Genomic DNA, 26,862 nt, shown 5'->3' with positions numbered 1-26,862 from the left:
ACAGCAGTAAGACCACCTTCCATGCATCACACCCACCAGCCTTCCTGTCCTGATCCTACATCAACTGGGCAGCTTGATTGCCTTGGATGTTATTTTTTTTAAAGACAGGGAAGTGGAAACAGAAGGGTAGAGGAGAGAAGGTCAAAGTGGGCAGCAGTTAGAACTATGTCGATGCATAGTCCTGGCTGCAAACTGCTTTTTTAGAACCGTATGGATCATCAGATCCCAGCTCCAACCACGGGAGCCCTGTCACTGAGGTTCCCCCTTAGAGCGCAGGAAGCCCCAGCAGAAGACAGCACCAGGCTCCCCACGGGCCACCAGGGCTACAGGCTGGCCAAGGGAGAAAATCATCCCTCTCTCAAAATAGGTGGGCCAAAATTCTTTCCACAAGACATCCCTGCCTCCCACCAGCAGGGTCTGAGTCAGAACGCAGAATGTAATACAATTACTCCGTCCCTACAGGAGGACAAGGAACCTTTTGCACAGGTTTGCCCTGGGGATTAGGAAGGCACAGGTACTCTGGGAGCAACTTAGAGCCCTGTCACTGAGGTTCCCCCTTAGAGCGCGGGAAGCCCCAGCAGAAGACAGCACCAGGCTCTCCACAGGTCACCATGGCTACAGGCTGGCCAAGGGAGAAAATCACCCCTCTCTCGAAATAGGTGGGCCAAAATTCTTTTAATCTCACCTCCAAAGTCAGAAAACTATGTCCATCCTAACCAGACAATATCTAATACACTGACATGCATATGGAATTCATGAAAAATTACTAATGTATATAAAATACATTAAAAGGACAGGAAACTTTTGAAAAGTTAGCATCCTCCATCAGCTGGAGAGCAATCCATCAATCCTGGAAGGGATACTGGGCAGGATTTTCAGCCTGGGAAGGAGAAGCTGGACCTTGAGCCACTTGGGCTTATCTCAGAGCGGCTGCAGTGCTCGTTTCACAATAAAGAGCTCTGGGTTTTCCCCTCTCTCCCTCTTAATCTTCCCCATCCTTCCAGCTGGAATACACACACACACGCTGTGTCGGCTGCAGGGCCAGCAGAATCGCAGGCCAGCCACGCGGAGGAGGGAGCAGATGCCCAGGAGGCCCACCCTGGGCCCAGGCGCCAGCCCTGCCTGTGCCACCCCCAGTGCCTGGCTGACTCTCCCAGGGTCCCACAGAGCCCCAGCCCCAGTTCAGACATTTGGGAGGGAAGGGACAGTGAAGAAACAACTCCCCTAGGTCCAGAAGCTCTGTTAACATAATCTGAGCAGGTTCTTTCAGTGAATGCATGGGTTTTTGTTTTTGTTTTTGCTTTTTTCAATGACATGAACTCGTTTAGAAATACTCTCTTTGCTTGCTTCAACCGCAGAAGAGACAACAGTAAATCTCATTTTAGAACCCAGCGCCTGATCCTAACGCTTGCTTTCGGCATTTAGTAGAAACAACTGTGCTGGGTGCTCAGAAGTGCAGCCTTCTGGGCCTCTGAAGATCCCACTGCCCGCTGCCCGGGATCCCTCAAGGGCCCTGGAACTGGGGTGGGGGCGGTGACAGCCCTGGAATGGGGCAGGCTCGTTTTATCAGTTTCAGTAAAGGAATGTGCTGTGCTAGGAAGCAGTCCTGTTCCAGAAAAGCTGCACATCTGTAAACCAGGCTTTTGTTAGCCCTGAGTGAATCTCAGCAAAGACAAAGCATGACTTTCTTCTGGAAGGACTAGCCCTCCAGGCTCAAGGGCTGGGGCGTTTTGTCCTAAAGCCTTGGTGACTTGAGAACTGTCATCAAGTGACAAGGGGACTCTTGGAACAATCAGCCCTCCTCCCAAGTCCTACCCAGGATTCCTGGCCCAGTGACCTCTGCATCCCACCTCATACCCCTCCCCACCCACCTCCCCTGGAGCCCAGGAGATCAAGTTTCAGCAAGGGCAACTGGATCCGGGCCAGAGGCGCCAGGAGCACAGAAGACACCAGGGGCGCAAGGACTGAGCAGGAAGAAGCGACGAGTCCCAATGTACAGCTTACCTGGCACCCAGGACCCTGGTCAGTCCATGGAAGGGCCTGGGAGGATGTGGGCCAGACAAAGGGAACTCCTTGGGCTGTGTCCCCAGCAGCCCTATGTGGTGAGCAGAGTCCTGAGTCCCTGTCCCAGCGGTGGCGTCCCCCACCCACCCAGGCAGGGCTCTGTGTTCCGGCCTGTCCCGAGGGAGTCGTGCAGGGGGCGGGGCGGCCACCTCCAAAGAGGCCCATTCAGAGGGCGGCCGGGAGAGCTCAGGCCCGGGAAAGAATCCCGGGATTGTTAAGCTGCTGCTGGCTGTCGCGGGCGGCCTGCCCAGTCAGTGCCTCCAGACGGCCCTGGCCCCGCCTTGCTCACTGCTGCGGTTTGCTTCCTTTTCATTTCTTTTCGCTTTTTCCTCCCCCAACTTTAATCTCTTGCAACCTCCCTGCTGAAACCCAACCAGGCTTATTTTCAGCCTCAGGCCAGCCATCACCCAAGGCACAAGCGGCAGGACCCACCCACCATGCCCCCAAACCTGCCCCTCCAAAATCAAACCCCCATTCCCTTGGGACCCCACACTCACAGCAGAGAGAAGCTTCCAGCAACCAGCCAGAGAGGAAGTGGAAGCCTGAAGAGTCTCCAACAACAAGGATGTCCCTAGTCAGTCCTCTGCCCCCCACCCCGGCAGGAGCCTACACCCATGTCCCTTTCCTCTGGATGGGGCCATTTGCCTCTCATCTGGCCTGGCCACCAGCCTGGAGGCCTTGCACTCCTCAAGGCAGCCCGGGGGACCTTCCAATGCAAATTCCACCCTGTCACTGCACCGCTTAAACCCTGCAGGTTTTCTTCCGGGCCTCAATGGGCTATAACACCCTGCCCAAACCCTGTCCTAGAGCCTGATTCTGGATCCCTCAGCCTGTTCTGCCTGGCTGGCACCTACTGTAGGCTGTTGGCAGCCTCTACGCACTGTGTCCCCTTTCTTCCATGTTCTTTGCTCATATGCTTCTCTCATCTAAAAGGCCAAACTCCTAAGCCAACTGCTGAAAAACTCCTATACATTCTACAAAGCCCTTTTCTAGTGACCCCACATTTTTTTCAGCATTTGGAACACTATCTCTCTCAGTCAAGTCAAAGTGCTCTGTTCCCGTGACCTGAAATCTGACTATAACCCAGTTCACATGCAGAACATAGGGGCCTGTCATGTGTCTGGGCCTTAGAGACACGGTACATTACTCAGGGTTTTCACAAGGGGAAGCACAGAACAGACACTCACCCCTGGCTTCTCGTCTCATGTGTCTGGCATAATCCCCCTCCCTCTTCAAATGCTAGCGTGTCACCCCTTCCCCTAGAAAGCTCTCCCTGGAAGAGAAGGTCCCCGTTCCTCCTGGGCTGCCTCCTTTCTTATAGCCCCTGTGCACGCCTGTGCTTCCAGCACAGCTTGCTGCCCAGCCTGAGCCGAGTCATTGGCTGGCCCAGCCCCTGCGCGACCCTGGCACACTCATCAACCTGGTGAAGAGTGGGCAGGTCGATGCCCTACCCCAAGAGGGACACAGCTTGCCTGGGACCCATGGGGCCACCTCTCCGCACACGGGCCAGGAAGATCCCTGGGACCCTCCTCCCAAAGGTCTGAGTAGGCATTTCCTCCCTGGTTGTTTATGTGTTGTAGAGCAGCAGCTCCTGCAAACGATGCTGTCGGAAATGCCTGACCACGGACAGAGCAGGCTCAGCGGAAGCGGATGGACTGGCCTTTCCCGTGCCTGTCACTCCCCGAGCAGAGAGGAAGGCGGCACGGGGCGGCACCAGCATGGGGCAGCCAGGCCCAGGAAGGGTGACTGTGACCAGGATGGCACTCCCAAGGGTGGGTCCCGTTCCCACCGTGGAACTATGGGCTCAGTGACTCGGAGCAAACCCACAGGGATGGGCAGCAGGGAGGAGGAGGCAGGGCATGCTGTTTCTGTGCCTGTGTCACAGCCATGACTGGGACAATCCTGAGTGTGAATCTACAGACTTAAGCATCTTCTGGAGATCTGTTTATCTTTCCTCTCTTGCTTCTTTCTCCTCAGCTGCAGTGCCAGGAACTAAAGTGATTTCAAAGGTGGGCTCCAAGTGGCAGCAAGTCCGCTGAGGAAAAAACATTTAAAAATCCTTCCCGGGCGAGGAGCGCCTCTGCCCGGGCGGCCCCGTCGGGGAAGTGAGGAGCGCCTCTGCCCGGCCGCCCCGTCTGGGAGGAGAGGAGCGCCTCTGCCCGGCCGCCCCGTCTGGGAGGAGAGGAGCGCCTCTGCCCGGGCGGCCCGCTCTGGGAAGCGAGGAGCGCCTCTGCCCGGCCGCCCTGTCTGGGAAGTGAGGAGCGCCTCTGCCCGGCCACCCTGTCTGGGAGGTGTACCCAACAGCTCCGAAGAGACAGCGACCATCGGGAGCGGGCCATGAGGACGATGGCGGTTTTGTTGAAGAGAAGGGGGGGAAGTGTGGGGAAAGGAAGGAGAGATCAGATTGTTGCTGTGTCTGTGTAGAAAGGGGTGGGCATAGGAGACTCCATTTTGTTCTGACTAGGAGAAATTCTTCTGCCTTGGGATGCTGTTGATCTATGGCCTTTCCCCCAGCCCCCTGCTCTCTGAAACATATGCTGTGTCAACTCAGGGTTAAATGGATTAAGGGCGGTGCAAGATTGCTTTGTTAAACAGATGCTTGAAGGCAGCATGCTCTTTAAGAGTCATCACCACTCCCTAATCTCAAGCACCCAGGGGCACAAACACTGCAGAAGGCCGCAGGGTCCTCTGCCTAGGAAAACCAGAGACCTTTGTTCATGTGTTTATCTGCTGACCTTCTCTCCACTATTATCCTATGACCCTGCCATATCCCCCTCTCCGAGAAACACCCAAGAATCATCAATAAATACTTCATAAATTCAAAAAAAAAAAAAAAAAAAATCCTTCCCGGACACTCTGCTCCCCCTACCCAAAGACCCAGAGATCCCCGGGGAGGACAGGACCCGGATTGTCCACACGTTGACTCTGCTACAGCCGGGACCACCCACTGCACCTTAGCAAAATCAAGCAGGGGTGCATATCAGACACCTGGAAGAGGACAGCCCACCCCACCAGCCGGCAATGCCAGGTCTCCTCTCAGAAACACAGGTGCTGGTCTCACGTGGCTCCCACTCTTCGGGCTCAGACCCTTTGCAGGCATGATGCACTCAGCTCCCTGGAGCTGAGAGACTGTCTCTCTCCTTCCACTTATCCATCAGAAAACAAAACAAACTTTTATCCAGATCCTTCTCTGTATTAGATGCCAGGAGTGTGATGAAGACTCTGTTCTGGAAATGTCCTAAGGCTGAGGGAGGGAGGGTGACACCAAATCCCAACCCAGGTCCCACTGGGAAGTCACATCCTTCAAATGCAGGTGAGAGCGAGGCAGCAGAAACAAAAGGATGGAGGGAAGGTGAAGCAGAGAGGGAGAAGAGGAACAGAGGGAGAGAAGGGGCAACAGGAGTTTCCCTTTCGGAGGAAGACACAAGCAGACTTGGTTGCCAGAGGGAGGTGAGAAAAGGGGCCGTAAACCAAGGAGAAGGGAGGAGCTGGGGTGCCCAGAGAGGACACACGGGAAGGGATGAGCAAGTTTAAAGGTCTCGCAGCCTCCATAGGGGGCATGCCCTTCCTGAGACACGACCTGATCAGCTGGATGGAATTCTCCCTTAACATCCTCCCACCAGCCCGCACTGCCTGTCCACCAGCCTCATGGGTCCTACAGGGGCTGCATCCCATCACCTCCCACATCTCTGTCCCACCAGACTCAGGCGAACCATATGTGTGCACACAATAAGAAGAACCCTGGACCAGCCCTAATCCCAGCGATCGGGTGATCTGCAGGTACCTTTGAGAACTGGGCACATGACCTAGCAAAGGAACTTCAGATGCTTTATGTGAAAGCTGCTTCGAAGACGGTGCCACTCCTGCAAACTGTGGGTCTCTCTACTACATGCAAGGCAGTTCTGGAAGGCCTGGGAAGGATAGTCAGGGTGACCCACAGGTTCTGTTTTCAGCAACAGGCTCTACCCCAATAAAACAAAACTAAGAGGGATATTAGAATGCCTCCGAGGGACCAGGCACTGCAGACTGAGATCCTCAGCTTTATTCGAATGTACTTGTTTGTTCCTGAGAATTACGTGCTGGCCAGCACCCTAGGGCGGGCTCTACTCTGGGGTTCTTGAGACTCAAGTAGAGTGCTCACTTGGGCGTTGCAGAGAAGGAATTAAAAACAAACACAAAACACAAACCCTCCACAACCTCAGCAACACTGTGACTTCATAGTAACCCAATCTCATGCTCCTCTGGAAAAATCAAATTCCAACGAGCTGCTCACACTGTTCCTCTGCCAGGTGACACATGGAGACCTGACCTCTGACGCCTGTCGCACACTTGGTTGGCCCTGAAGCATCAGAAAAGTTTACTTTCATTCCAAACGATGGAATTCTCACTTGCCTGGCTTTCAGGATTTTTTGTAAACTTGTTCGTTTGCTCTTTCTCTACATGTGTACATATGTAAGTGCATGGCCTGTAAGAAGTGCTCAGAAAGTGGCAAATGCCTCAATCTAGGCAGAGCTATAAATACCTGCACACATGACACACATATGTACCACATAACGTGTCTACATACGTGTGTCACTAAAATGTGATAGAATTTAAACAGACGACAAGGTGGTTCCTGGCCTAAGTGGGATGGCCTGACCAATGCCTCTCTGTCGAGGAGGTACACTAATCTGGGGGGCACCTTGGTAATGCCCTCAAAGGCTCTGATGGGGCAGGCCCGGGCCAGTAACAAATGTCGAGAGGCAGACTGCATATTCCGTCTTCAGCCCTCTCAGTGACTCAAGACATCTGACCCTTCTGCAAGTCTCACAATCTCAGACCCTCCCAAGTGTGTTAAAAAGAATGGGTGCATTTTGGCCAGGAATCACAGCCTGAGGGGACAGTGGTAACAGGTACTTCAGAGAAAACGCCCAGGCATTTTACCTCTTGACGCTCAATGCTCTCGAGACACCACCGTGAGGCAGGCTGCTGTCTAGAGGGGATGGAACTGCGGGGAGGTGGATTACAAGGTGAGGGCCTTCGGAGGAAAGTAAAAATGCAAGGGGTACCAGGTAAACGCTTCCAGCAGGGAAATATCCTTGCACATTTTATATGCTGGGGCTTCATAAGCATTTTCTTCCAAGCCATTCCCAGTTCTAAGAGGCATCCTGCTGGGCTGAACTGCCTTTTCCTGTTCCGAGCAGCGAGGAGGAGACAAGCCCAGGCTCAGGCCCGAGCTGTGGATTCCGGATTCCACACCAGCCACAGGCTGCTTCAGAAGGGACCCCAGCCCGAGAGCTGCCCCAGGGCCAGGACCGCCTCCCTTCCTCAATCCCGGGATGGAGCACAATTCTCATAGACAATGGGGCTCAGAAAATGCTTGAATAAAGAAGTGCATTTTGAATTTAAAAAATGAAATTTTAAGACAAATTTTTGTTACACTACTGTATTCACAGGCTGAAATTTTCATTTTTAAGAGACTTCCCCCGACACCATGCATGGCACACACATTCTTATTTTACTTAGATTTAAAAGATGCTTTCAGAGGTTATGCAAACTGTTCAAGATCACAGAGGTACAGAGGGGCAGGACCACAGCCACATCTGTCACCAAGCCCCAGGGCCAGCATCAAATCCTGTTGGCAGCACTTCAGAATAACTTCTACATGCTGAGGGTCAAGAACAGTCCACCAGGAGAGGAGGGGGTAATGGAATGAGCTGATAAATAAATTTAGAAAAGCAGATTCCTCTAAACCCAAAGTGAGCAAACAAGAAAACATTCAGCATGGTAGAGAAGTCTGCAGACTGACATGGGGACACTTCCAAGCTGGCCTGCTCTGTGGATGAGGTGTCAGCACAGAAAGCCAACACCTTTTTTTTTTTAGCTTCATCACCCTCAAATGAATTCATGTTCTCATCTCAAAAGACCCCTAAAGGCACATTCACAGGCCAGCACTTTAGGCTGACCTCCACGAACCCAGCACTAATGTTTACTTTTAAATATAATTTAGAAGCAGTCAACTTTTCTTTTTCATGTTGTTCGTCTGGGGCAGGGGTCGGAGGAGGCTGCGATGTTTGCTAATCCACGCCAGTTATTTGGGGTCACCATGCATCAGTGTGCATTCTTCGGCACAAATTGGAATGCAAAGTACATCACAGGCATGTATCCAGGCATGTCTATTCCTATGCACACTTACATATGCCTACGTACCTGAATATAAACCCATGGAGAAATCCATATAGGAATGCATGTGCTTTTGAGGCTCTAGAAAATCCAAAGTAAACAAGGGCCTCTATAAATGTCACACATATTCACATTCAGTACATGCCTTTGTCCCTATTATAAACATTCTCATTAAGAGCTCATAAAAATTCAACAGAAAAGGGAGTCGAGTACAGGAAAGAAAGAAGAAGATTGGTAGAAGCATTGTATCATTTGTCAAGTTTTGAAGGATGACAGCTTTTTCAATAAAAATAAAGCATTGCGTCAAAATAATCTCTCTGTCTCTGTCTTCCTCTTGCCCTCTTCTCACGCTGTGTCTCTCTATCAATCCCTGGGCCTCTGAAACTATTTCAATAAGAAAGTGCATTTTGAATTAAAAAACTAAATTTTAAGACAAATTTTTGTTACACTAGCATATTCATAGGCTGAAATCTTCATTTTTAAGAGACTGCCTCCAATACCATGCATGGCACACACATTCTTATTTTGCTTAGATTTAAATGATGCTTCCAGAGGTTATGCAAACTGTTCAAGATCACAGAGCTACAGAGGGGAAGGCTCAGTGCCACTGGTACTGCCCTTTTCTTCCTCCCTGTGGCAAACATCATGACCCTTTGAAACCTACCAAATCCAGGAAGTCCGCACAGCACCAACCAAACCCCGGTGTCCCCTCTTGTGAGCCAATGGGGACCACTTCACATGCTCCCACTCCTGATCAGTCTCATGCACTGGCACTTGGATGGAGGCAATCCTCCCAGCCCTTCACAAAACCTGCAATCGACAGCAGAGAAGAGGCTGCATGCTTGGAAGCCAGGCCCCTAAAATGCCTACACCCTACTCTCCAGAAGAACTGAACACAAAATAGAAGTTGCAAAATATATAAAGGCATCCTCTTGAAGTAAACTAACATTAACTGCTAATCTTTTTCATTGAAGCCGCCAGTCCCGAAACCCCGTCTGAATACCACTTGTAAAGCTGTTATAGGATGAGGATGCTCTGGAACTACCTAGGGGCGATGGTCTCATGACTCCGTGAATCTACTGAATGCCGGTGCAATGTTCACCTTCAAATGGCTGCTTTTATGTTACGTGTTTATATTTAAAAAATTATGAAATAGTTTGGAAGCTGGGATGTATCAGAACCACGACCTTTTTTTTTTTTTTTTTTTTGACAGAGTCTCACTCTGTTGTCAGGCTGGAGTACAGTGGTGTGATCTCGGCTCACTGCAACCTCCACCTCCTGGGTTCAAACGATTCTCCTGCCTCAGCCTCCCGAGTAGTTGGAATTACAAGCATGCGCCACCATGCCCAGCTAATTTTTGTATTTTTAGTAGAGACAGGGTTTCACCATGTTGGCCAGGGTGGTCTCTATCTCTTGACCTCATGATCCGCCTGCCTTGGCCTCCCAAAGTGCTGGGATTACAGGCATGAGCCACTGCGCCTGGCGAGAACCACGACTTTTTAAAGGAAACCTTTTCTCATGTCTTTTTTATTCATTTGTTTTGAAAATATCATCAAGGTTAAGGATCAGCTAAGAAACAGAATAATTTACATCTTACATTTCATAATTTTATCCATTTTTGCTTATAGGGGAGACTTGAGATTAAACGACTCCTATTGTTACATTTTCACAAATATGTTTGTTTTCAAGAAAAGCATGTCCATTTGAGGCTCCCATGTGGAATTTCTGAGAAGCCTAAGGATACCGTCCTCCAACACGTGGTTCCTGGGGCATAATGTGGCCATGTGGGCAATACATTCAACAGACGGACCATGGCAAGGGCTGCCACTGACGCTCCCGCTTGAGGGCCCCAAGTGGGTGAAGCCTGGTTGGGCCTGTCCTCATGAAGCTGGAGGCATTACATCAGTGCCTACAGCTGCCCTGCCGTCTCCTGCCCCTGTCCCCAGTCCTTCATGCTATCACAACCTCTTTTAAATGACAACACATTCCTAGGAGAATTAAACAGTATTTCAATTCATATTTAAATATGCATAATGTGAGCAGATATTGAAATACCCATCATTTTCCTGGAGTAGGTGCTGGCATTTAAAACATGAGCACACTGGGCACAAGCACATCTCTGGGAAAAGCAGGGTTCCCGGGGCTCAGCCACCCAGGGCCAAGTGCCCAGGGGCCTTCTCTGTCCCAACTCATGCTCTGAACCCAGACTTACAGTTGTCACTGGTCTCCCCAGCTCAGGGAACTGCCCTTCATATGGATGCTCTGTTCTCCTAACAGCATCAGTGTCCACTATTTGCTGAGTGTTAATCAGGTCTGGGCCAGGTGCCAGAGCTACATGTTCTGGTCCAATCTTCTCAAGAACCATGTGCAGTAGGAATGACTACTGTTGTATAGGACATGAAACTAGGGCTCAGAGAGGTCCCTAGAACTGCCTGAGCTCACCCAGATAGGAAGTCTCAGAGCCACAATACGTGTGCATCCAGCATTTGACCAGAGAGAGAAGAAATGTCAGGAGAGGACCCACCAGACACCACTCTGCCGTGTCCTTTTAGGCCTCCTTGTCTGCTGAGAGGTGCTTCGCACAGCAGTTTCCAACAGCTGAGTGTTGTTATCACAGAGCTTACTTGAGCCTGGCAATGGGACTAGAATCCAAATGCTGAATGCAGAAAATCTTTCAAAATATTTGAATGTCAAAATGCAGAAAGATCTCTTTGGTCACTTCAGGCTCTATTCTTCATGACTAGTTAGCTAACACCAAGCAGAGTGAAAAAAAAAACAAAAAACAAAAGGCAGTGAATTTCTACTGTTTGGTGTGTCAGGGAAGCTTGGGGCCGATGGAGGGGTTGATTCATAACGTTTGCTAAATCCTGTGGTATAAACAATCCCGCCCTGGCAGATCCCAAGCTGCCAATGTGCTGTCAGCTGGCTCACAAAATTCCTCACACTTCAGCAATCAGCTCTCGGTACCAGCAGGTTCTGGCAAGCCCCAGCTTTGGGCATCTATCCCCCTTGGCTCCTGTTAGTCACATTATTTGGAAAAGACTCCTTTAATTCACCCATCTATTAATAAATCTAGAGATGTTTTGGTTTGCTTTTTGTGTATTCTGTTTATTGTTTATTGAAGAATCGCTTGTTCGTGGGAAGGGTGGGTGAAGGATGCCTGTGGCAGAGGCTGACCCCAGCCAGCTCCCAGGCCACTTGGCACGGAAGCCTTATGGCTAAACTAAGTGCCCATAATACCCTGTTTTCCATGATGTGATAATTACGCATTGCATGCCTGTATCAAAACATCTCATGTACTCCATACACACCTATACTATGTACCCATAAAAATAAAAACTAAAAAATTATAAACTAAGTGCCCAAAGGACCTGGAGAGAAACACAAGAGAAGCGTGCGGGCTGCATTTGGTCACCCTATCGGGTTAGCCTGGATACAGACGGGTCTATCTTGTGACAGACTCTACTTGACCAAACCTTAGCCAGGCTCCTCCAAGCCCTCTTCTCCACAGGCCTCAACGTTGCCCTTCCACGTCCAACCGTGGCAAGCTCAGTTCCAGCAAGAATCCTGCTTTTCATCCCCCACACTTGATATCTAATCACCCTTGATATGTCATCAAGCTCCTCATCCCTCGCCTTTTGTATCTAAGTACCTAGCCTGCCTGTAGCAGAAACCCTGTTAGGCCAGTTTAGCAAGAACCCCCCTACCCGTGATGTCCCTTCTTAGTGACTTTCCATCCACCAGATCCTTTTGCTCTATTCCTTGGCCATAAATCTCCAGCTGTCTTTGCTGCATTTGGGGCTGAGCCCAGCACTTTCTCCTGTTGCAATAGTCCTGAATAAAATCTGTCCTTACAGCCTTTAACTAACTGGGCTATTTCTCTTGGACACCTGTCCTGGTGGTTGTCTGGAAAGAACTTAACACATGGGGGCTTATGCTGACTAAGGAGGTATCAAGTTATGTTTTAGTAATGTGATGTACAGAGGAATTTTGTGGAGATAGTGTTATACTAACTGCATACTAACTAACAAGAAGCCAGAACCTAATTTAAACAATAATGACAAAAGCAATACAATTAGAAAGAGCAGTCAGGCTCCAATTCCACTTTGTTAAGGTCAGCTGATCGCACCACCTGAATCCTACACAAATGTTCTGATTTCCTCCTATGTCTTCTGAAACCATTTGGTCTGTTCCAGCCCACTGTCCATCCCACTGTGTTCTTCATGCAGCAGCCACAGTGGTGTGTGAAAATGCAAATCTGAGCAGTCACCCCCCCATCTTGAGGTTCAGTAATGACCTCACATTGCATGTGGATGCCACACCACCACCTTCTGGGAACTACAGACAACGGCTCCTGGCCTGGCTCCCCCTTCCCAACCTCTTACTCCACCACTCTTCTGCCAATCTCCTGTGGTCTTTTTGGCTACTCCATTCCCCTTCTACTCTTGCCCCTCCCAACCCTTGGCAGACATGAATCTGTTCTCTGTATCTACAATTTTGCCATGTAAAAAGTGTGACATATATGGAATCATACACTATATAGACTTCAGGTTTTGACTTTTCTCACTCAACTTAATGTTCTAGAGACCCATCCGGGTTGTTGTGTGTATGAATAATTCACTTATTTTTATTGCTGAGAAGTGTTCCATGGTATTGAGGTACTACGATTTGTTTAACCACTGGCCTGTTGAAGGACATCTACATTGTTTCCAGTTTGGGGCTATTAAAATAAAGTTTCTGTACAGGTTTTATGTGAACAAAAGTCTATTTCTCTGGGATAAATGCCCAGGAATGCAATCACTGAGTCATATGGCAGATGTAGGTTTTTTGTTTTTAAGAAACTGCCAAAATTGTTTTCCACAGCAGCTGTACCATTTTAACAATCCCTCCAGCGGCCGGGCACGGTGGCTCATGCCTGTAATCCTGGTACTTTGGGAGGCCGAGGCGGGCGGATCACAAGGTCAGGAGATCGAGACCATCCTGGCTAACACAGTGAAACCCTGTCTCTACTAAAACTACAAAGAATTAGCTGGGTGTGTTGGCAGGCACCTGTAGTCCCAGCTGCTCGGGAGGCTGAGGCAGGACAATGGCGTGAACCCGCGAGGCGGAACCTGCAGTGAGCTGAGATCACGCCACTGCACTCCAGCCTGGGCGACAGAGCAAGACTCTGTCTCAAAAAAAAAAAAAAAAAAAAATCCTTCCAGCAATGTATAAGGGGTCTAGTTTTTCCACATGCTCACCAGTATTGGATGTTGTCACTATTTTTTATTTTAGCCATTCTGATAGGTGTGATTTAAATTTATATTTTGCTAATGGCTAATGATGTTGAGCATCTTTTCATGTGCTCATAAGCCACCTCTATGTCCTCTTCAGTGACATGTCTCTTCCTTTCTTTGGACCATTTTCTAATTTTTTTTTCCTACTGAATAAAAATCAATTTATTTAATTTAGTCAGTGGCTATTTTTTTTTAATTTCAACTTTTATTTTAAATTCAGGGGATACTGAATTTGCTTAGGACAATGGCCTACAGCTGCATCCATGTTGTTGCAAAGGACATGATTTGGTTCTTTTTTATGGCTGTGGAGTATTTCGATGGTATATATGTCCCACATTTTCTTCATCCAATCCACTGTTGATGGACACCTATGTTGAGTCCATGTCTTTGCTATTGTTAATTGTGCTGTGATAAACATACAAGTACACGCATCTTTTTGGTAGAATGATTTTTTTCTTTTGGGTGTATACCCAGTAATGGGACTGCTAGGTCAAATGGCAGTTCTGTTCTCAGTTCTTTGAGAAATCTTTAAACTACTTTCCACAGTGGCTTAACTAATTCACATTCCCTCCAACAGTGTATACATGTTCTTTTTCTCTGCAGCCTTGCCAGCATCTGTTGTTTTTTGACTTTTTAATAATAGTTTGGCTCATTTTCCAAGTGAATTGTTTGTTCTTTACTGCTGAGAGATTATATACATTCTAGATGATATTCCTTTTTTTGGACATGTGGTTTGCAAACCTTTTCTCCTACTCTGCAGTTTGTCTTTTTTATCCTCTTCACAGGTTCTTTCTATAGCAAAAATGTTTAATTTTTATAAAGTCTAATTTATCAACTTTTCCTTTCATGGTTCATGCTTTTGTTCTAACCTCGTAACTCTTTGCCTAGTGATCCCAAAGATTTTCTCCCATTTAAAAAAAAATTATGTTTTTACATTTTACGTTTAAGTCCATCATCCATTTTAAGTTAATTTTTGTATAAAGTGTGAGCCTTTGGTAGCTGTTCATTGTTTTGCTTGTGGGTGCCCAGGTGCTCCTGCATCATTTGTTGAAAGGCTGACCTTCCCCGACTCACTTCTGTACCTTTGTCAAAAAACTCAGCTGGGCATATCTGTGTAGGCCTGTTTCTGGGTTCTCTAATCTGTTTCATGAACCTAAGTGTCTGTTCCTCCATCCACACCACAGTCTTGATGACTGTAGCTACATAATAAGTCTTGAAATCAGGTAACCTCATTCCTTCCACTTAATTCTTTCTCAAAGATGTTTTGGCTATTCTGGTTCCTTAGCCTTTCCACATAAATTTTAGAATTATGTTGTCTATATCTACAAAAAATCTTGCTGAGATTTTGATACGAATTGTGGTAAAACTGTCAATCTGGAAAGAAGTGACAGCTGTACTATGTTGAGTTTTCCATCCATGAAAACAGTATGTCTCCCCACTTACTGAGATATCCTGTGGTTTCCTTCATCAGCATTGTGCAGTTTTCAGCACAGAAGTCTTGTGCATGGTTTGTTAGGTTTACATCTAACCATTTAATTTTTTTGAGCTATTATAAGTGGCATATATATGTATATATATAGACACACACACACGTATACATGTGCGCTCATATGCCACCTCTATGTCCTCTTCATAAATATATGTATATATATGTGTATATGTGTATATATATACACATGTGTATATGTGTATATATATACACATGTGTATATGTGTATATATATACACATGTGTATATGTGTATATATATACACATATGTATATATGTGTGTGTGCATATATATATATATTTTTGAGATGGAGTCTAGCTCGTCGCCAGGCTGGAATGCAGTGGTGCAATTACGGCTTACTGCAACTTCCACCTCCTGGGTTCAAGTGATTCTCCTGCCTCAGCCTCCCGAATAGCTGGGATTACAGGCACGCACCGCCACGCCCCAGCTAATTTTTGTATTTTGAGTACAGACAGAGTTTCACCATGTTGGCCAGGATGGTCTCCATCTCTTGACCTCGTGATCTGCCCACCCCTGCCTCCCAAAGTGCTGGGATTACAGGTGTGAGCTACTCCACCAGGCCGTGATTTATATTTTTAATTTCAGCTTCTACAGGTGCATTTATAGCGTACTGAAATAGAACTAGTTTTTGTGTGTTGAACTAGAATACTGCAAACTGGCTGAATTTGTTCTAGCAGTTTCACTTTTTGTTGTTGTTTTGTTGTTCCCTGGGATCTTCTTTTTTTTTTTTTTTTTGAGACAGAGTCTCGCACTGTCGCCCAGGCTGGAGCGCAGTGGTGCAATCTCAGCTCACTGCAAGCTCCGCCTCTTCCCTGGGATTTTTCTATTTGGACAATCTTGTCAGCAGCAGACTCAAGATTCCCTGGGGCTTTCTACGTAGATGATCATGTCACCAGCAAAAAGGGACAGTTTTCTTTCCTCTCATCTGTTGTCTTAATTTCCTTTTCTTGTATTATGTCTCTGTAGAACTTCCAGAACTATGTTGAAAAAGAGTGCTGTCAGCTGTGGGGCTTTTTAGATGCTTTTTGTAAGGTTGAAGGAGTTCCTGTCTTCTATTTTGCTAGAAGTTTTGAGTCATGAATGATGTGAATTTTGCCAAACTCTTTTTATTCTTTTTTTGGATTGATTGATACAGTCGTGAGCTTTTTCTTTAGCCTGTTAGTATAGTGTATTACATGAACGAATTTTCAGATACTAAACCAGCCTTGCATCTCAGAATACATCTCATTTGGCTATGGTGTGTCATTCTTTTTATATATTGCTGTGTTCTATTTGTTCATGTTTTGTTAAGGAGTTTTGTATCCGAATCTGTGAGGGATATTGGTCTGTAGTTTTCTTTTTCTGTTCTTTTTGCCTGGTTTTGGTATCAGGGTAACACTAGCTTCACAAAATGAATTAGGACATGTTCTCCCCTCTGCTGTTTTCTGGAAGGTATTGTGTAGAATTAGCGTTAATTCTTCTTTACATGTTTGGTAGAATTATCCAGTGAAACCTGAAGATTTCTTTTTTGGGAGATTATAAACTACTAGTTCAATTTCCTTATAGTCACAGGGAATTCAAGTAGTCTATTTCATATTGGGTGAGTTGTGACAGTTCATGCTCATTAAGGAACTGGTCTATTCAACCTAAGTTTTAAAAACTATGCGTGTAGAGTAGTTTGTGTATTCCTTCATTATTCTTCTGGTGTCTGCAGGGTCTTTAGTGATGGTGCCTGTTTCCTTCCTAACAATAGTAATCTATGTCCTCCATTTTTTTGTTAGTCTTGCTAGAGGTTTGTCAATTGTATTGATCTTTTCAAAGAACCACCTCTTTCATTTATTTTCTCTATTACTTCTGTGTATCTTTTTAAATTTCTGCTTAGATTTTTAATATCTCCTTCCTTCTGCTTGCCTTGGGTTTAGTTTGTTCTCCTTTTTCTAGGTTATGGAGGTAAGAGCATAAACTATTCATTTCAGAATTTTCTTCTTTCCCAAAATTTCCTCAGTGCTGCTGTATTAAAGCAGTGGATAAAGCCATGTCTCACAATTTTTGATATTTTATCCTCATTTTCATTCAGTTCAGTATGTTTTTGGATTTCCCTCAAGACCTCCTCTTTGACCCATAGATTATTTATAAGCGTGCTGTTTAGTTTCCAAGTGTTGAAGTTGTTCCTGTTGCCCTTCTGTTACTGATTTCTAGTGAGTCCATTGTGGTTGGAGAACATGTTCTGCATGGTTCAGTTACTTTTAGTCCTCCGAAGATTGTTTCCTGGCCCATAGATACTATAAATAAGGCCTGCCAGGTCCCTTGGCCCTGAGGTCCATGGCTAGCTGGCCTATTTCTCCTCATCTTTCAGAGCTTTCTTATATTTGTCTTATACTTACTGTCCAAGGTTTTAAGTTGTACTTAGCAGGAGAAATAGAGAAAAGTATGTCTAATTCACCCTCCGAGAAGTGAAGCCCCTCCCTAATGGTATTTTAAAGCAAATACTGTCATTTATATGCACATCAGTATCTAGGCCTAAATGATACACAGTTAAGCATTACTGCAGATGCCTAAAGCCTACTACTTCAAAACTGCACAGTGGCTGTGAATGGCAGGTACTATAGTCTGCATTTTTAGATAAGGAGGTAGAGGTTCATTGGGGTTACCTAAATGTATGAATTACATGGTTATTCCATGACTCTGAGACTTTCCATGTGCTTTTTAGTTGTGACGTTAGGTCACTTCTAGGTTAGACAAGACGAAGTAAAACATCAGCCCTATAAAATCTGCCCATGGCTGTGGAGTCAGCTGATGGAGCTGAAACTCTGACTTTGCCACTTACTAGCTACTCAACTTCTTCGTGTCAATTTCCTTGCCTGTAAAATGGGGGTAACAGTAAAAGTGACCCATAGAATGTGACTGTGAAATGGAAGGAAATCATAAAGATCAGAGCTACCTCTGTATGGGCGAGCTACCTCTGTTATTACTGTGCCCTTGGAGGAGTCTCACAACTCCACTTGACTTTGCAGAGTGGGTGGGGCCTCCTGGCAAGGGCACTGGCTCACCACTCTGTCTGATGAAAGCATCCACTAAGTCAGCACTGTGTTATCTCTGTGCTCCTTGTGGGCTAATGTGAAGTTGACCCTCCCTGGGGACTGCTGAAATAAAAATCTAGAAGGCTCACATTAACATTGTTATCATGTCACCTTTTTATATTTAAAGGCAAAGCCCCGACTTCTTCCATGTGAATATGTACATGCAGATAGTACTCAGGACAAGTTGGAGCCACTGGAATCTAACACATGCTGGTATGCAGAGCCATCCTCATCCACATAAAGTGCAGCGCTCATCCACGCACAGGACACGGAGCTCATCTCCAGGCTGGGACAATCGGGCCAGCATTAAGACAGCCAGGCCACTGGGTACCCCGCGCTGAGCACCCAGGCTTCCTGCAGCCTCCTAGACCCTTCTGGAGTTTAGACGGGGCGCAACATTCTCTTATGCTCAATACAGTGATCTTAGAGGCCTCCCTCAGGAGCTGTTAATGAGTTTGCAGGCTGTTTCTAGTATTTTATTTCCTCAGGCTTATTACCCACCTTCCACTGTTTGTCATCTACCTATTTCAAACAAACCCGGTTTTGGTGTTGCAGGAGAAGACAGGATTCCAGGCCAGAGGGCTAGATGCCAGCCCAAACCCACTGAACACTTCCAAGCTAGGAGCCAAGTACAGTCACCTCCGTGAGGAGGAGGGGCTACGTGGGATGGAAGGGACATCCCTCTTTCTGCATCTATTGAAATGATAAAAAATATAGAACAGATGCATGGCTACCTATGTGTGAGTCCATCACGCTAATGCATATTGGAACATATACACTTCTCATGTAATGCTCACATAATGTAGACATTAAAATGCAGCTTATTTTAAATTTCAGTAGCAGTTACTGAGAAATACGGGCAGTTTAACTGCTATATGCTGCGTATGAAGAGAGCAATTTATGGTCCTGAAACCATAAAGGGAATTTTAGGAGAAGGATGTCTTTCTATTACATAGTCCACAGGCTTGGTTTACTATGGCGAAAGAGGGAGAATGGAGCTAGCTGTCATGATCACAACACTCCTGGGTAAGGGGCAGGTGAAAATACAAGTTAATGAAAGTCTCTCACTCTCAGGTAACGTGCCTAATAACCATTAACAGCATCCTTCACCAGGGCAGAAAAGAGCAGCGTAATGAACGAAACTCCCAGAGAAGAGTGATTTTGAAATGTGCACGAGCTTTAGGTTCACATTCTCTCTCCACCTGCCCAAGCTCAGCCTTGTCCTGGACTCTCAGGCAAGTCCTCAAGTCCACCCAGAAGAAGTGCACAGTAACTCGCCCTAAACACCGCCCACTAACATTCTCTCACCTAAGCCAGCTATGCAGACAGATGGACGCAATCAGGCTATGGACAGAGCCCCTGAGTTCCTGCAGAGATCCAGGGACAGTGATTAGGCACCCACTAATAACAGACAGGAGGGGCCACAAGGCACGCGTGACAAAGCAGCTGGGGCGGCAGAGCTAGGGGCGCCAGTGAGGCACAATCCCCACAGAGAATGTAAAGTGTGGGGTGGGCATTCTAGTTTCTTCAAAAGCACCAATGCTAAGCTGCCCGACAGGCACCACTGACGGTCCCATCAACGGCATATGAAGGGGCTGAACAGGAGGGTTCCCCACAGGATGCCAGGCAGCGATGCAAGGCCAGGTTGCCACCACACAGTGGATTTCACGGCCACATCCCTACATCTTCCCCAGCAAGATCCGTCCTCATCCAAGGCTTCTGAGATATGACACAAATGGAAACATTTCTGCCTAAGAGTTCTTCTCTGTAAAAATGGCGACCCTGCGATGCAGCGCCTGAGCTGCCGCGTGCCTGTGACTCACAGGTGGATTTCTTACCACGTCCTCCTTTGTGCTGACTGGCTGGGCTGCTCAGCGGGGGCTCAGGTGGACTGAATGGAGGATGGCGCGGGGCTGTTTTCACTGGAAAAGAAAGCAGAGCAAGGGGCTGTTGTCACCCTCCTTGGGCATGGAGCAGCATGCAGCTAGTGTTACTTCGTTCTTACCATAAGGTGTCTCTGGAGACACAGGAAATGCTGGAGTTGAACACATGGACTCCTTGCTACTTAAAATTCTGCCATCGATAATATCGAGGTCCGGGGGATAGCCAGGGGTCATCGTCTGAAATTGGCACAGGGAGTAGAATGTGAGAACAGGGAGTCAAGTGAAGGCCCCTCCAAACAGCTGTGGCTGTGGCTTCCCCAGGCTGGCCCACTGAGCAAACCCCTCCTCTGACAGTAGGACAAGGAGGCTGAGGTCTGGATCCACCACACAAAACCAGCCCGCCTCTCCTAGTCACGGAAAACTGGAAAACACTTTCACGTTCAACAGTAAAGGAAATGGAAGGTATCTTATGGCCCATCCTTCTAATACAATATACAGCTAATAAGTGAAGTAGACAGAGTTTGTAATAGTACAGGTGAATGAGTATCTCAATATTAAGCAAAAAAGCTGGATAAAACAGTCCTTACCCATGGTATTAATATATTCACAGATGCATAAAAACACGTAGTATTTTAAATACATAGCATAGAAAAAAGGCCGGGCAGAAATATTCTAAATATTAACAGTGGTTTCGCTTGTGAGTCAAGACTATGAATAGCTTTTTTTTCTTGTGAATTCTGTAGCTTCCAACTTTGCCAACTTGAAAAGAAATCCTACCCATGTCTAAAATATTAATCGTTTTGGATACACTGACCTGCTTTACATCCATTCTGACTAGAAGCCTTACCTAGGCCTCTTGAAAGAGCAAGAAGCTCTCGTCTGTGGCCCTCACCTGTGGGTCACCTCCTAGGAAGGTCTCAGAGGGAGGACTGAGGACCCTGTGTGATTGTGATGACCCTGAAGGAAGGCTGTGTGTGCCACTGGCTGCTGCTGTCGGGCTATGGAGAATGGCTAAGGCCAGGCCTATAAGAGCCCTACCTTGAATCCACACAACCCACCCACATGCTGTGCTCCTTGTGCCCATTCTACAGATTAGAACATAGAGGCTCGGGTGCCCTGAGTGAGGTGGCCTCACCAGCATAGCTATCTCTGGAGTGCATTACCCAGGCCAACTGACTGCACACTGTGCTCTCCCAGCCACACCGCTTGCCAGGTACAGGGGAGCCACGACCACATTTGTGGAACCAGGACAGAAGGTGGGTGCGGAGGGTAATATGAGCTGTATTCAGGGACAAAGCCTGGTCATTCCCATTCACTCGGGGCTCCAGGACAAGGAAGGGAGTGGAATGGGCCCAGAAACTGGGACCTGGCTGTGGCACATACCTCTTTGATGTCCGCTGGTGAGGGGAATGGCGGCATGTTCGGGGCATAGTCCACAACAGCCTTTCCCCATGCACATTTGGAGAAGGGCAGCTGTCCCCCAGCGTCGTTGTCGTACTGCCCCAGGCTCAGCTTCCTGAGTCTCCCGCCCAGGGGCTGTTCAGCAGAGGAGCCTGTTAAAAGGGAGACAAGCGGGCTGCAGGGCGCTTCCTCAAGGCGGAGTGAAGCGCCCCTTCCTTAAATCTTGCCTGCTGCTTCTCAAAGGTGCTGTATGCTGCATCCTGGTCACCACTGCTCTGGGAAGATGCTGTGGTTGCTGAAGGCAGCTGATGGGAAACCCAGGGCATTCTCAGACTCTCAGGGATGAACAAGACCACAGCCTTGGAAATGTGCAGCTTCCCCAGGCCAGCATGCTCCTTCCAGAACAGGCCACTTGGAGATAGGACCAAGCACCCGGACTCACTCGCAGTGCTGGGAAAGGACAGTGCCTGGATGGAATGCTGGGTGGGACTGACGATGACCCAGCTGGGAAGGAGGCCCCGGCATGCCACCCCTGGTGTCCTGTCAGGACCAGAGTGCCCTGAGGACCACACACCTGCAGTGACCTCGGGCAGAGCGTGGCCCGACTATGATAATTTGAATCTTAGCAATGAGAAATTCTGGACAGGGAAAAAACCTATTATTTCAAGCATCAACAATAAACATTCACCTTCCCACTCTTTCCTTGCCAGAAACACCACAGGTGGTTATTCCTGACACAGATCCCCGGGGTCCCCACTCTTGACCAAATTCTGTTCTCTTTGTGTTGGGAAAATGGGGGTCAGGCTGGGATCTAATTTTCTAAAACCTCTTCCCAGGGATTCTTATCATTTGGCAGTTAGGAAAAACCTGCTGCCGGCTATTAAAAGAAGAATGTTTCTATTGATGACATAGTCTGAATATTCAAACCCAACAACACTGTCCCCTACAGTTCAGATTTAAACTATAAATACATACTCCCTGTAAGTGTAGAGTGCAGAGTAGCACTTCACTGAAAAATGGAGTTTGATTCATAAACATGAGTGGCCCACATAAGGCTCCTCTTAGAATGACTTTGTTCCAAATTGGTTGATGGCCGCTCTCCAAAGTGAAATACATCATGATAGTGACATACAGTCGTGCTGAGCCCATGATATGCCACTGACACCTCCTACATCCAGAGACTTCAGAAGCTCACAGGAATGCAAAGGTTGGCATGATAAAGAGAAGGTCCCACAGAGAGCGACAAGACGTCGACCCACCATGCCTGCCTGAGAGGAGCAGCAGGACTGCTGTAAGGGTTCTTGTTTCTGTCTGCAGCATGGGGGGCTCCACTGCCCGACCCTACCAGCTACTAGGTGCCACTCAGGTGGGGCTTAAGGAGGCTCCTGGGCTGAGCCAGGCTGGACACCACCCTCCCTGTCCCATGGGACGTCTGCTCAGCACCACACAACAGCGACCAAGCAAGGGAGATCCAAACCCAGGTCCTTCCAAGCAACCTTCCACCTCTTCCTTCCATCCTCTCTTCGGTTCCCATCAGCTCCCTCCACAGATCCAGGGAAAGAAGGAGGAAGAAGTGTGTGTTAGGACCTGGGATTTGGGGTCTCACGTGTATCCCTCACCAGCTGCAGGACATCCTCAGCCTCCATTTCTTTATGGGTAAAATGAGCATAATGTTTGCTCTCTTTTCCCTCCCACAAGGGGGAGGATTAAATGAAATGAAATGGCATATCTGAGAGTCCTACTCACACAGCAGCCCCTCACTACAGCACCCTCATCCCCATGGTGCAGTGGTCCTCGTCCTTGCATTCACCACCCTCCAGAGGACGCAAGTGCTGCAGGCCAGGGAGGGGACCACCCTCACTCCAGTGCTCTTCAACACACACACGCATTTGCAGCCATTCCAAGAATGAGTTTAAAGAGGGCTAGCGGAGGTGTGAGGTCACAAAGTTGAGCTGGCCCCACGCACCACCTGGTACTCAGCTCAGACGTGGAGTTTGTTCCTGAAGCAGTCAACGTAGCAGGCGATAGCCCTGGGTGTTAGTGACGGAAAGGAAGAGTCATGGCCACAGGCAAGTGACTGAGAGCCTGATCCCCTCCCTGGAAAAAGGAGCCATGCCTCTGGCCTCAAGGGAAATCATTCCACCAGGGAGGACCTATCTGTGGAGAGCACCGGGAGCTCCACTGCCCTGTACTGACATTACAGTCCACTCACAGCCTAGAACTTCAGAGGTCACTTCCAGAGAGGTAATTTTCAAAGGGGAGGGAATAGTACTTCTGTTCAACATGCAAGATAATATGTGGTGTTTTATCAAAGATGACAGGCAATATCATTCCAACATGTAGTGTTGCATGAAGCACACAGAAAAAATGGCTATGTAAATCACCCTGATTTGAGCATTGTACATTGTATACATTTATCAAAATATCACACTGTGCCCCATAAATATGTACAATTATTATGTCTCACCTAAAAATAGTAATAATAATAAAGAAAACTGTGGACAGTGTCGTCAAGTGTTCTCTTTGATCTAGAGAAGGCGGCTGGGAAGTGCATGTTAACGCACTCTGACCTCAGGCCTGAGGTTGGAAACTCACTGGCTTCAGAAACTGAGGTCCCATTAGGGTTAGCTGACAACAGCCAGCACAGCCTTGCAGCTGCACTCGAAGGCACATCCAGGTCATAACAGGGTCCGAAAAGGAATTTCCAGGACTAAAACATAAGTCTCAATGCAGGACGCTTAGACTTCTTCTAACCTTTCAACTTGGAGGTTTCCTTCAACATGTCTCCTTCAGAGCAGCTAAGGAATACAATCTGTGCATGAGCTGACATGGAGCCAACAGTGGGCTCCGTCCTGGGCCTCCCACACCAGACGAGGCTCTGAAACACAGGCATTCTGTGAGCTGGCCCCAGAAATGTCCCTGTTGAACACATGGATTTGAAACTGTTTCTCAATTCTCTCTCTCCCCAAAGAATTACAATGAAAAACAGAATGTTCTTCATTCAAAAAAAGTCTCAAAAAAAAAATCAATCTTCATTTAAAAAAAGTCTCAAAAAAATATATTCTTACTATCCCACCTCCGGTGCTTGTGCTAAAATCTGTGTGGCACCATGTCTGGTTAAGCAGAACTACATGCTTCTCCCTCTGGATGGATCAATACTTCTCAGTATCCTGCCACTGGGACCACCAGGAGTAAGATGGTTTCCACAACTGAGGGAACTCGGCGACGGAGAGCGGCTGTGAGTCTGAGGCCACAAAGAGGCTCTGCAAGCGCAGGAAGAATGGGGGAGTCAAGGCGCCTGCAAAAGCAGGGCCACCGGGCCCTGGATTCCAGGATGTGGCCTATACAGAAAGTGTGGCATCAGCCCTGCAGGGTCCTGCTTTCCATTCCCAAAAGGGAAAAGACACAGGCACACAAGGTCAGCAAGGCTCAGGCCTCTGTGGGGTGTGGAGATCCCTTCCTCTCGGACTGCAAACCTTGGAAATGAGAAGTTTGAAATGCCAGGAAAAAACAGGACAAAAAGAGACAGGGTTTAAGATATTGCAACACTACTACATGCTAGGATGCACCCACATCTGCCCAGGAGGTAGTCACAAAAGAAAGAAAAACAGGAGACCAACATTTATCCAGCAACAGTGACAGTCTAAGCCTGGGCAGGTGCTCTCATAGAGAAAAGCCCATTATCACTCCATGAAGGCAGCCTGCTATGTCTTTTTTGCAGACAAGGAGAATGGAGGCTCAGGTCTGAGTACTCATCCTACACCACACAGCAAGTCAGCAGAGAGCAATGATTTGTCACCACATGTATCTGACTTTAAAATCCACACCTACCAACTCTATTCCTCTGTGGTCACTCTTCCTTACCCACTGGTGCCTTTCCTTCCCTTCCATCCCTTCCCACCTCAAAAAGCCTACACAGGGCAGACAGGGGCCCCACGAGCCCTGGGAGGCACTGCCCACTTCCACTGCCTGTGGTGACAGAGGGGCCCCTGGGATCAAGATGGCTACCCTCATCCTGCTGAGGAAGGGGCACTCTTCCTCCTGGACATGTCCTGATGGGGCAGCCAGCAAAGGCTTCACAAATTCTTCTGTCTCTCGTGTGAATTTCAGATTTAACAATGGTTTATTCTTTCCAGTCTTAGAAAATCTGCCAAGTGTCTAAGTAAATACATGGGGTCCAGCAGGGAACCTGGTGGGGGTGCATTTCCAAAGGGTCTGAGTGCACAGCAGTCTAGAGAAAAGGAAGGAGGGACAGTTTTCAAGTTCTTCCCATCTGAGCGTCCTTGGCTACGGGGAAGGTCAAAGAAGAGAGAGGGCAGCTTGCTCAAGGCATTGCTACCGGACTGGCGGGAGCTGCCATCGAACCCATGTCCTGTCACCAGCAGTAGATGCTCACTCAGAAGCCAGCCTGGGGCCACTTGGCAGGGGTGGACTCTGCCTCTCTGCTCACAGGGGACGGGTCTGCAAAGCCATCTCCAGAATGAAATGAGAACGACACAAAGCTGGCTTAGCGGATCCTACAGATAATGCAGCAAAAGCTAGGGCTTGGCACACAGTTGCAGGCAGTAAGTGTTATAATGGGCCACACTCAAAATGGACTGTTTACATTGTCATTAAAAGTCAAGTTTTATGGAACTTGAAGTGGACAAACACGCTACAACATTAAGTGACAAAAGACAGTGGGCAAAGATGCATGTGTAGTGTGGTTTCATTTTTATTTTAAAAACTAAGAAAATGTCCTCAAATGCTCATAAGAGCTTCTCTCTGGGTTGTGTAATTCTAAGCACTATTCATATTTTTTCATAAATCTTCCTATCTTTCAGTGTTTTCGCTAGTAATATGTATTACTTTTTAAAATTAGGGAAACAACACAGAGATTACCTTCGAGAGGAACAAAGCTTCTTTTATTTTGTAGTACTCTGTGCTGCTGTACTGGATTTCCCCAAATCCCGTTCTAATTTTGCATTAGTATTAGTTCCTGTATTCTCAAAAACTCACGTGTTTGATCATTACACTTTTCCTTCTCTCTGATAAATCTCCCGTGTCTGATAGCCATATGAAAATTAATGTGGGAGGTAGTTTTCTGGACCAATATGCTCAGAGGAGATGTGGAAGTGACATTCTCATTTATAGCAAGCAGGGCTTATGCTTCCCAGAGGTTACAATGCAAGGCGCCCTGCAGCAGGGGTCTCTCTCTCCCTTTTTTAATTATTTGACAAAGGGGATCTCTGTGCTTCTTTAATTGTTCAACAGAGACCCAAGGCAGGCCCACTAGCTGTCTTCTTCAGGCAAGACAACTTGAACGTGAGACTCCACGCTGGGTCCAAGGTAGATGCCCAGGAAGCCCAGTAGTGGGACAGAATCCAGTCAAGGCCCCGGTGCCACGTCCAGGCCCAGGACGTTCCACCAGGCGCTGCCTCCCTTTAACCCGTGCACAACGTCTAGGGCAGAGATGGTGATGGAAGCCAGGCCAGGGCACCTATGTCTGCTGTGTACAAGAAAGAAC

At 47.6% G+C, this 26,862-nt stretch overlaps 1 protein-coding gene and 1 long non-coding RNA gene across 18 annotated transcripts in view; one reads left to right on the top strand and one right to left on the bottom strand.

The window, feature by feature from the left end:
- The window catches only part of TNS3 (tensin 3), a 308,545-nt gene that overhangs the window by 50,408 nt on the left and 231,275 nt on the right, over positions 1 to 26,862 (bottom strand). For all 17 annotated transcript variants that reach the window (XM_054559218.2, XM_054559216.2, XM_054559228.2 and 14 more), the window contains 3 exons: positions 21,339 to 21,508; positions 20,078 to 20,192; positions 19,911 to 19,994 (listed from right to left, as the gene is read on the bottom strand). In XM_054559218.2, coding sequence (XP_054415193.1) covers positions 19,911 to 19,994; positions 20,078 to 20,192; positions 21,339 to 21,508 — 369 coding nt within the window. The remainder of the gene's footprint in view (positions 1 to 19,910; positions 19,995 to 20,077; positions 20,193 to 21,338; positions 21,509 to 26,862) is intronic.
- On the top strand, positions 1,760 to 10,778 carry LOC129060314 (uncharacterized). Its single transcript, XR_008526918.2, has 3 exons — positions 1,760 to 2,102; positions 3,645 to 3,836; positions 4,042 to 10,778. It is a non-coding gene; the product is annotated as an uncharacterized LOC129060314 (long non-coding RNA).

Source organism: Pongo abelii, chromosome 6 (genome assembly GCF_028885655.2).
Source record: "Pongo abelii isolate AG06213 chromosome 6, NHGRI_mPonAbe1-v2.0_pri, whole genome shotgun sequence".
In the NCBI taxonomy this organism is placed as follows: Eukaryota; Metazoa; Chordata; class Mammalia; order Primates; family Hominidae; genus Pongo; species Pongo abelii.
Note: the sequence above shows the minus strand (reverse complement) of the source record. Positions and strands in the feature narration are given on the sequence as shown.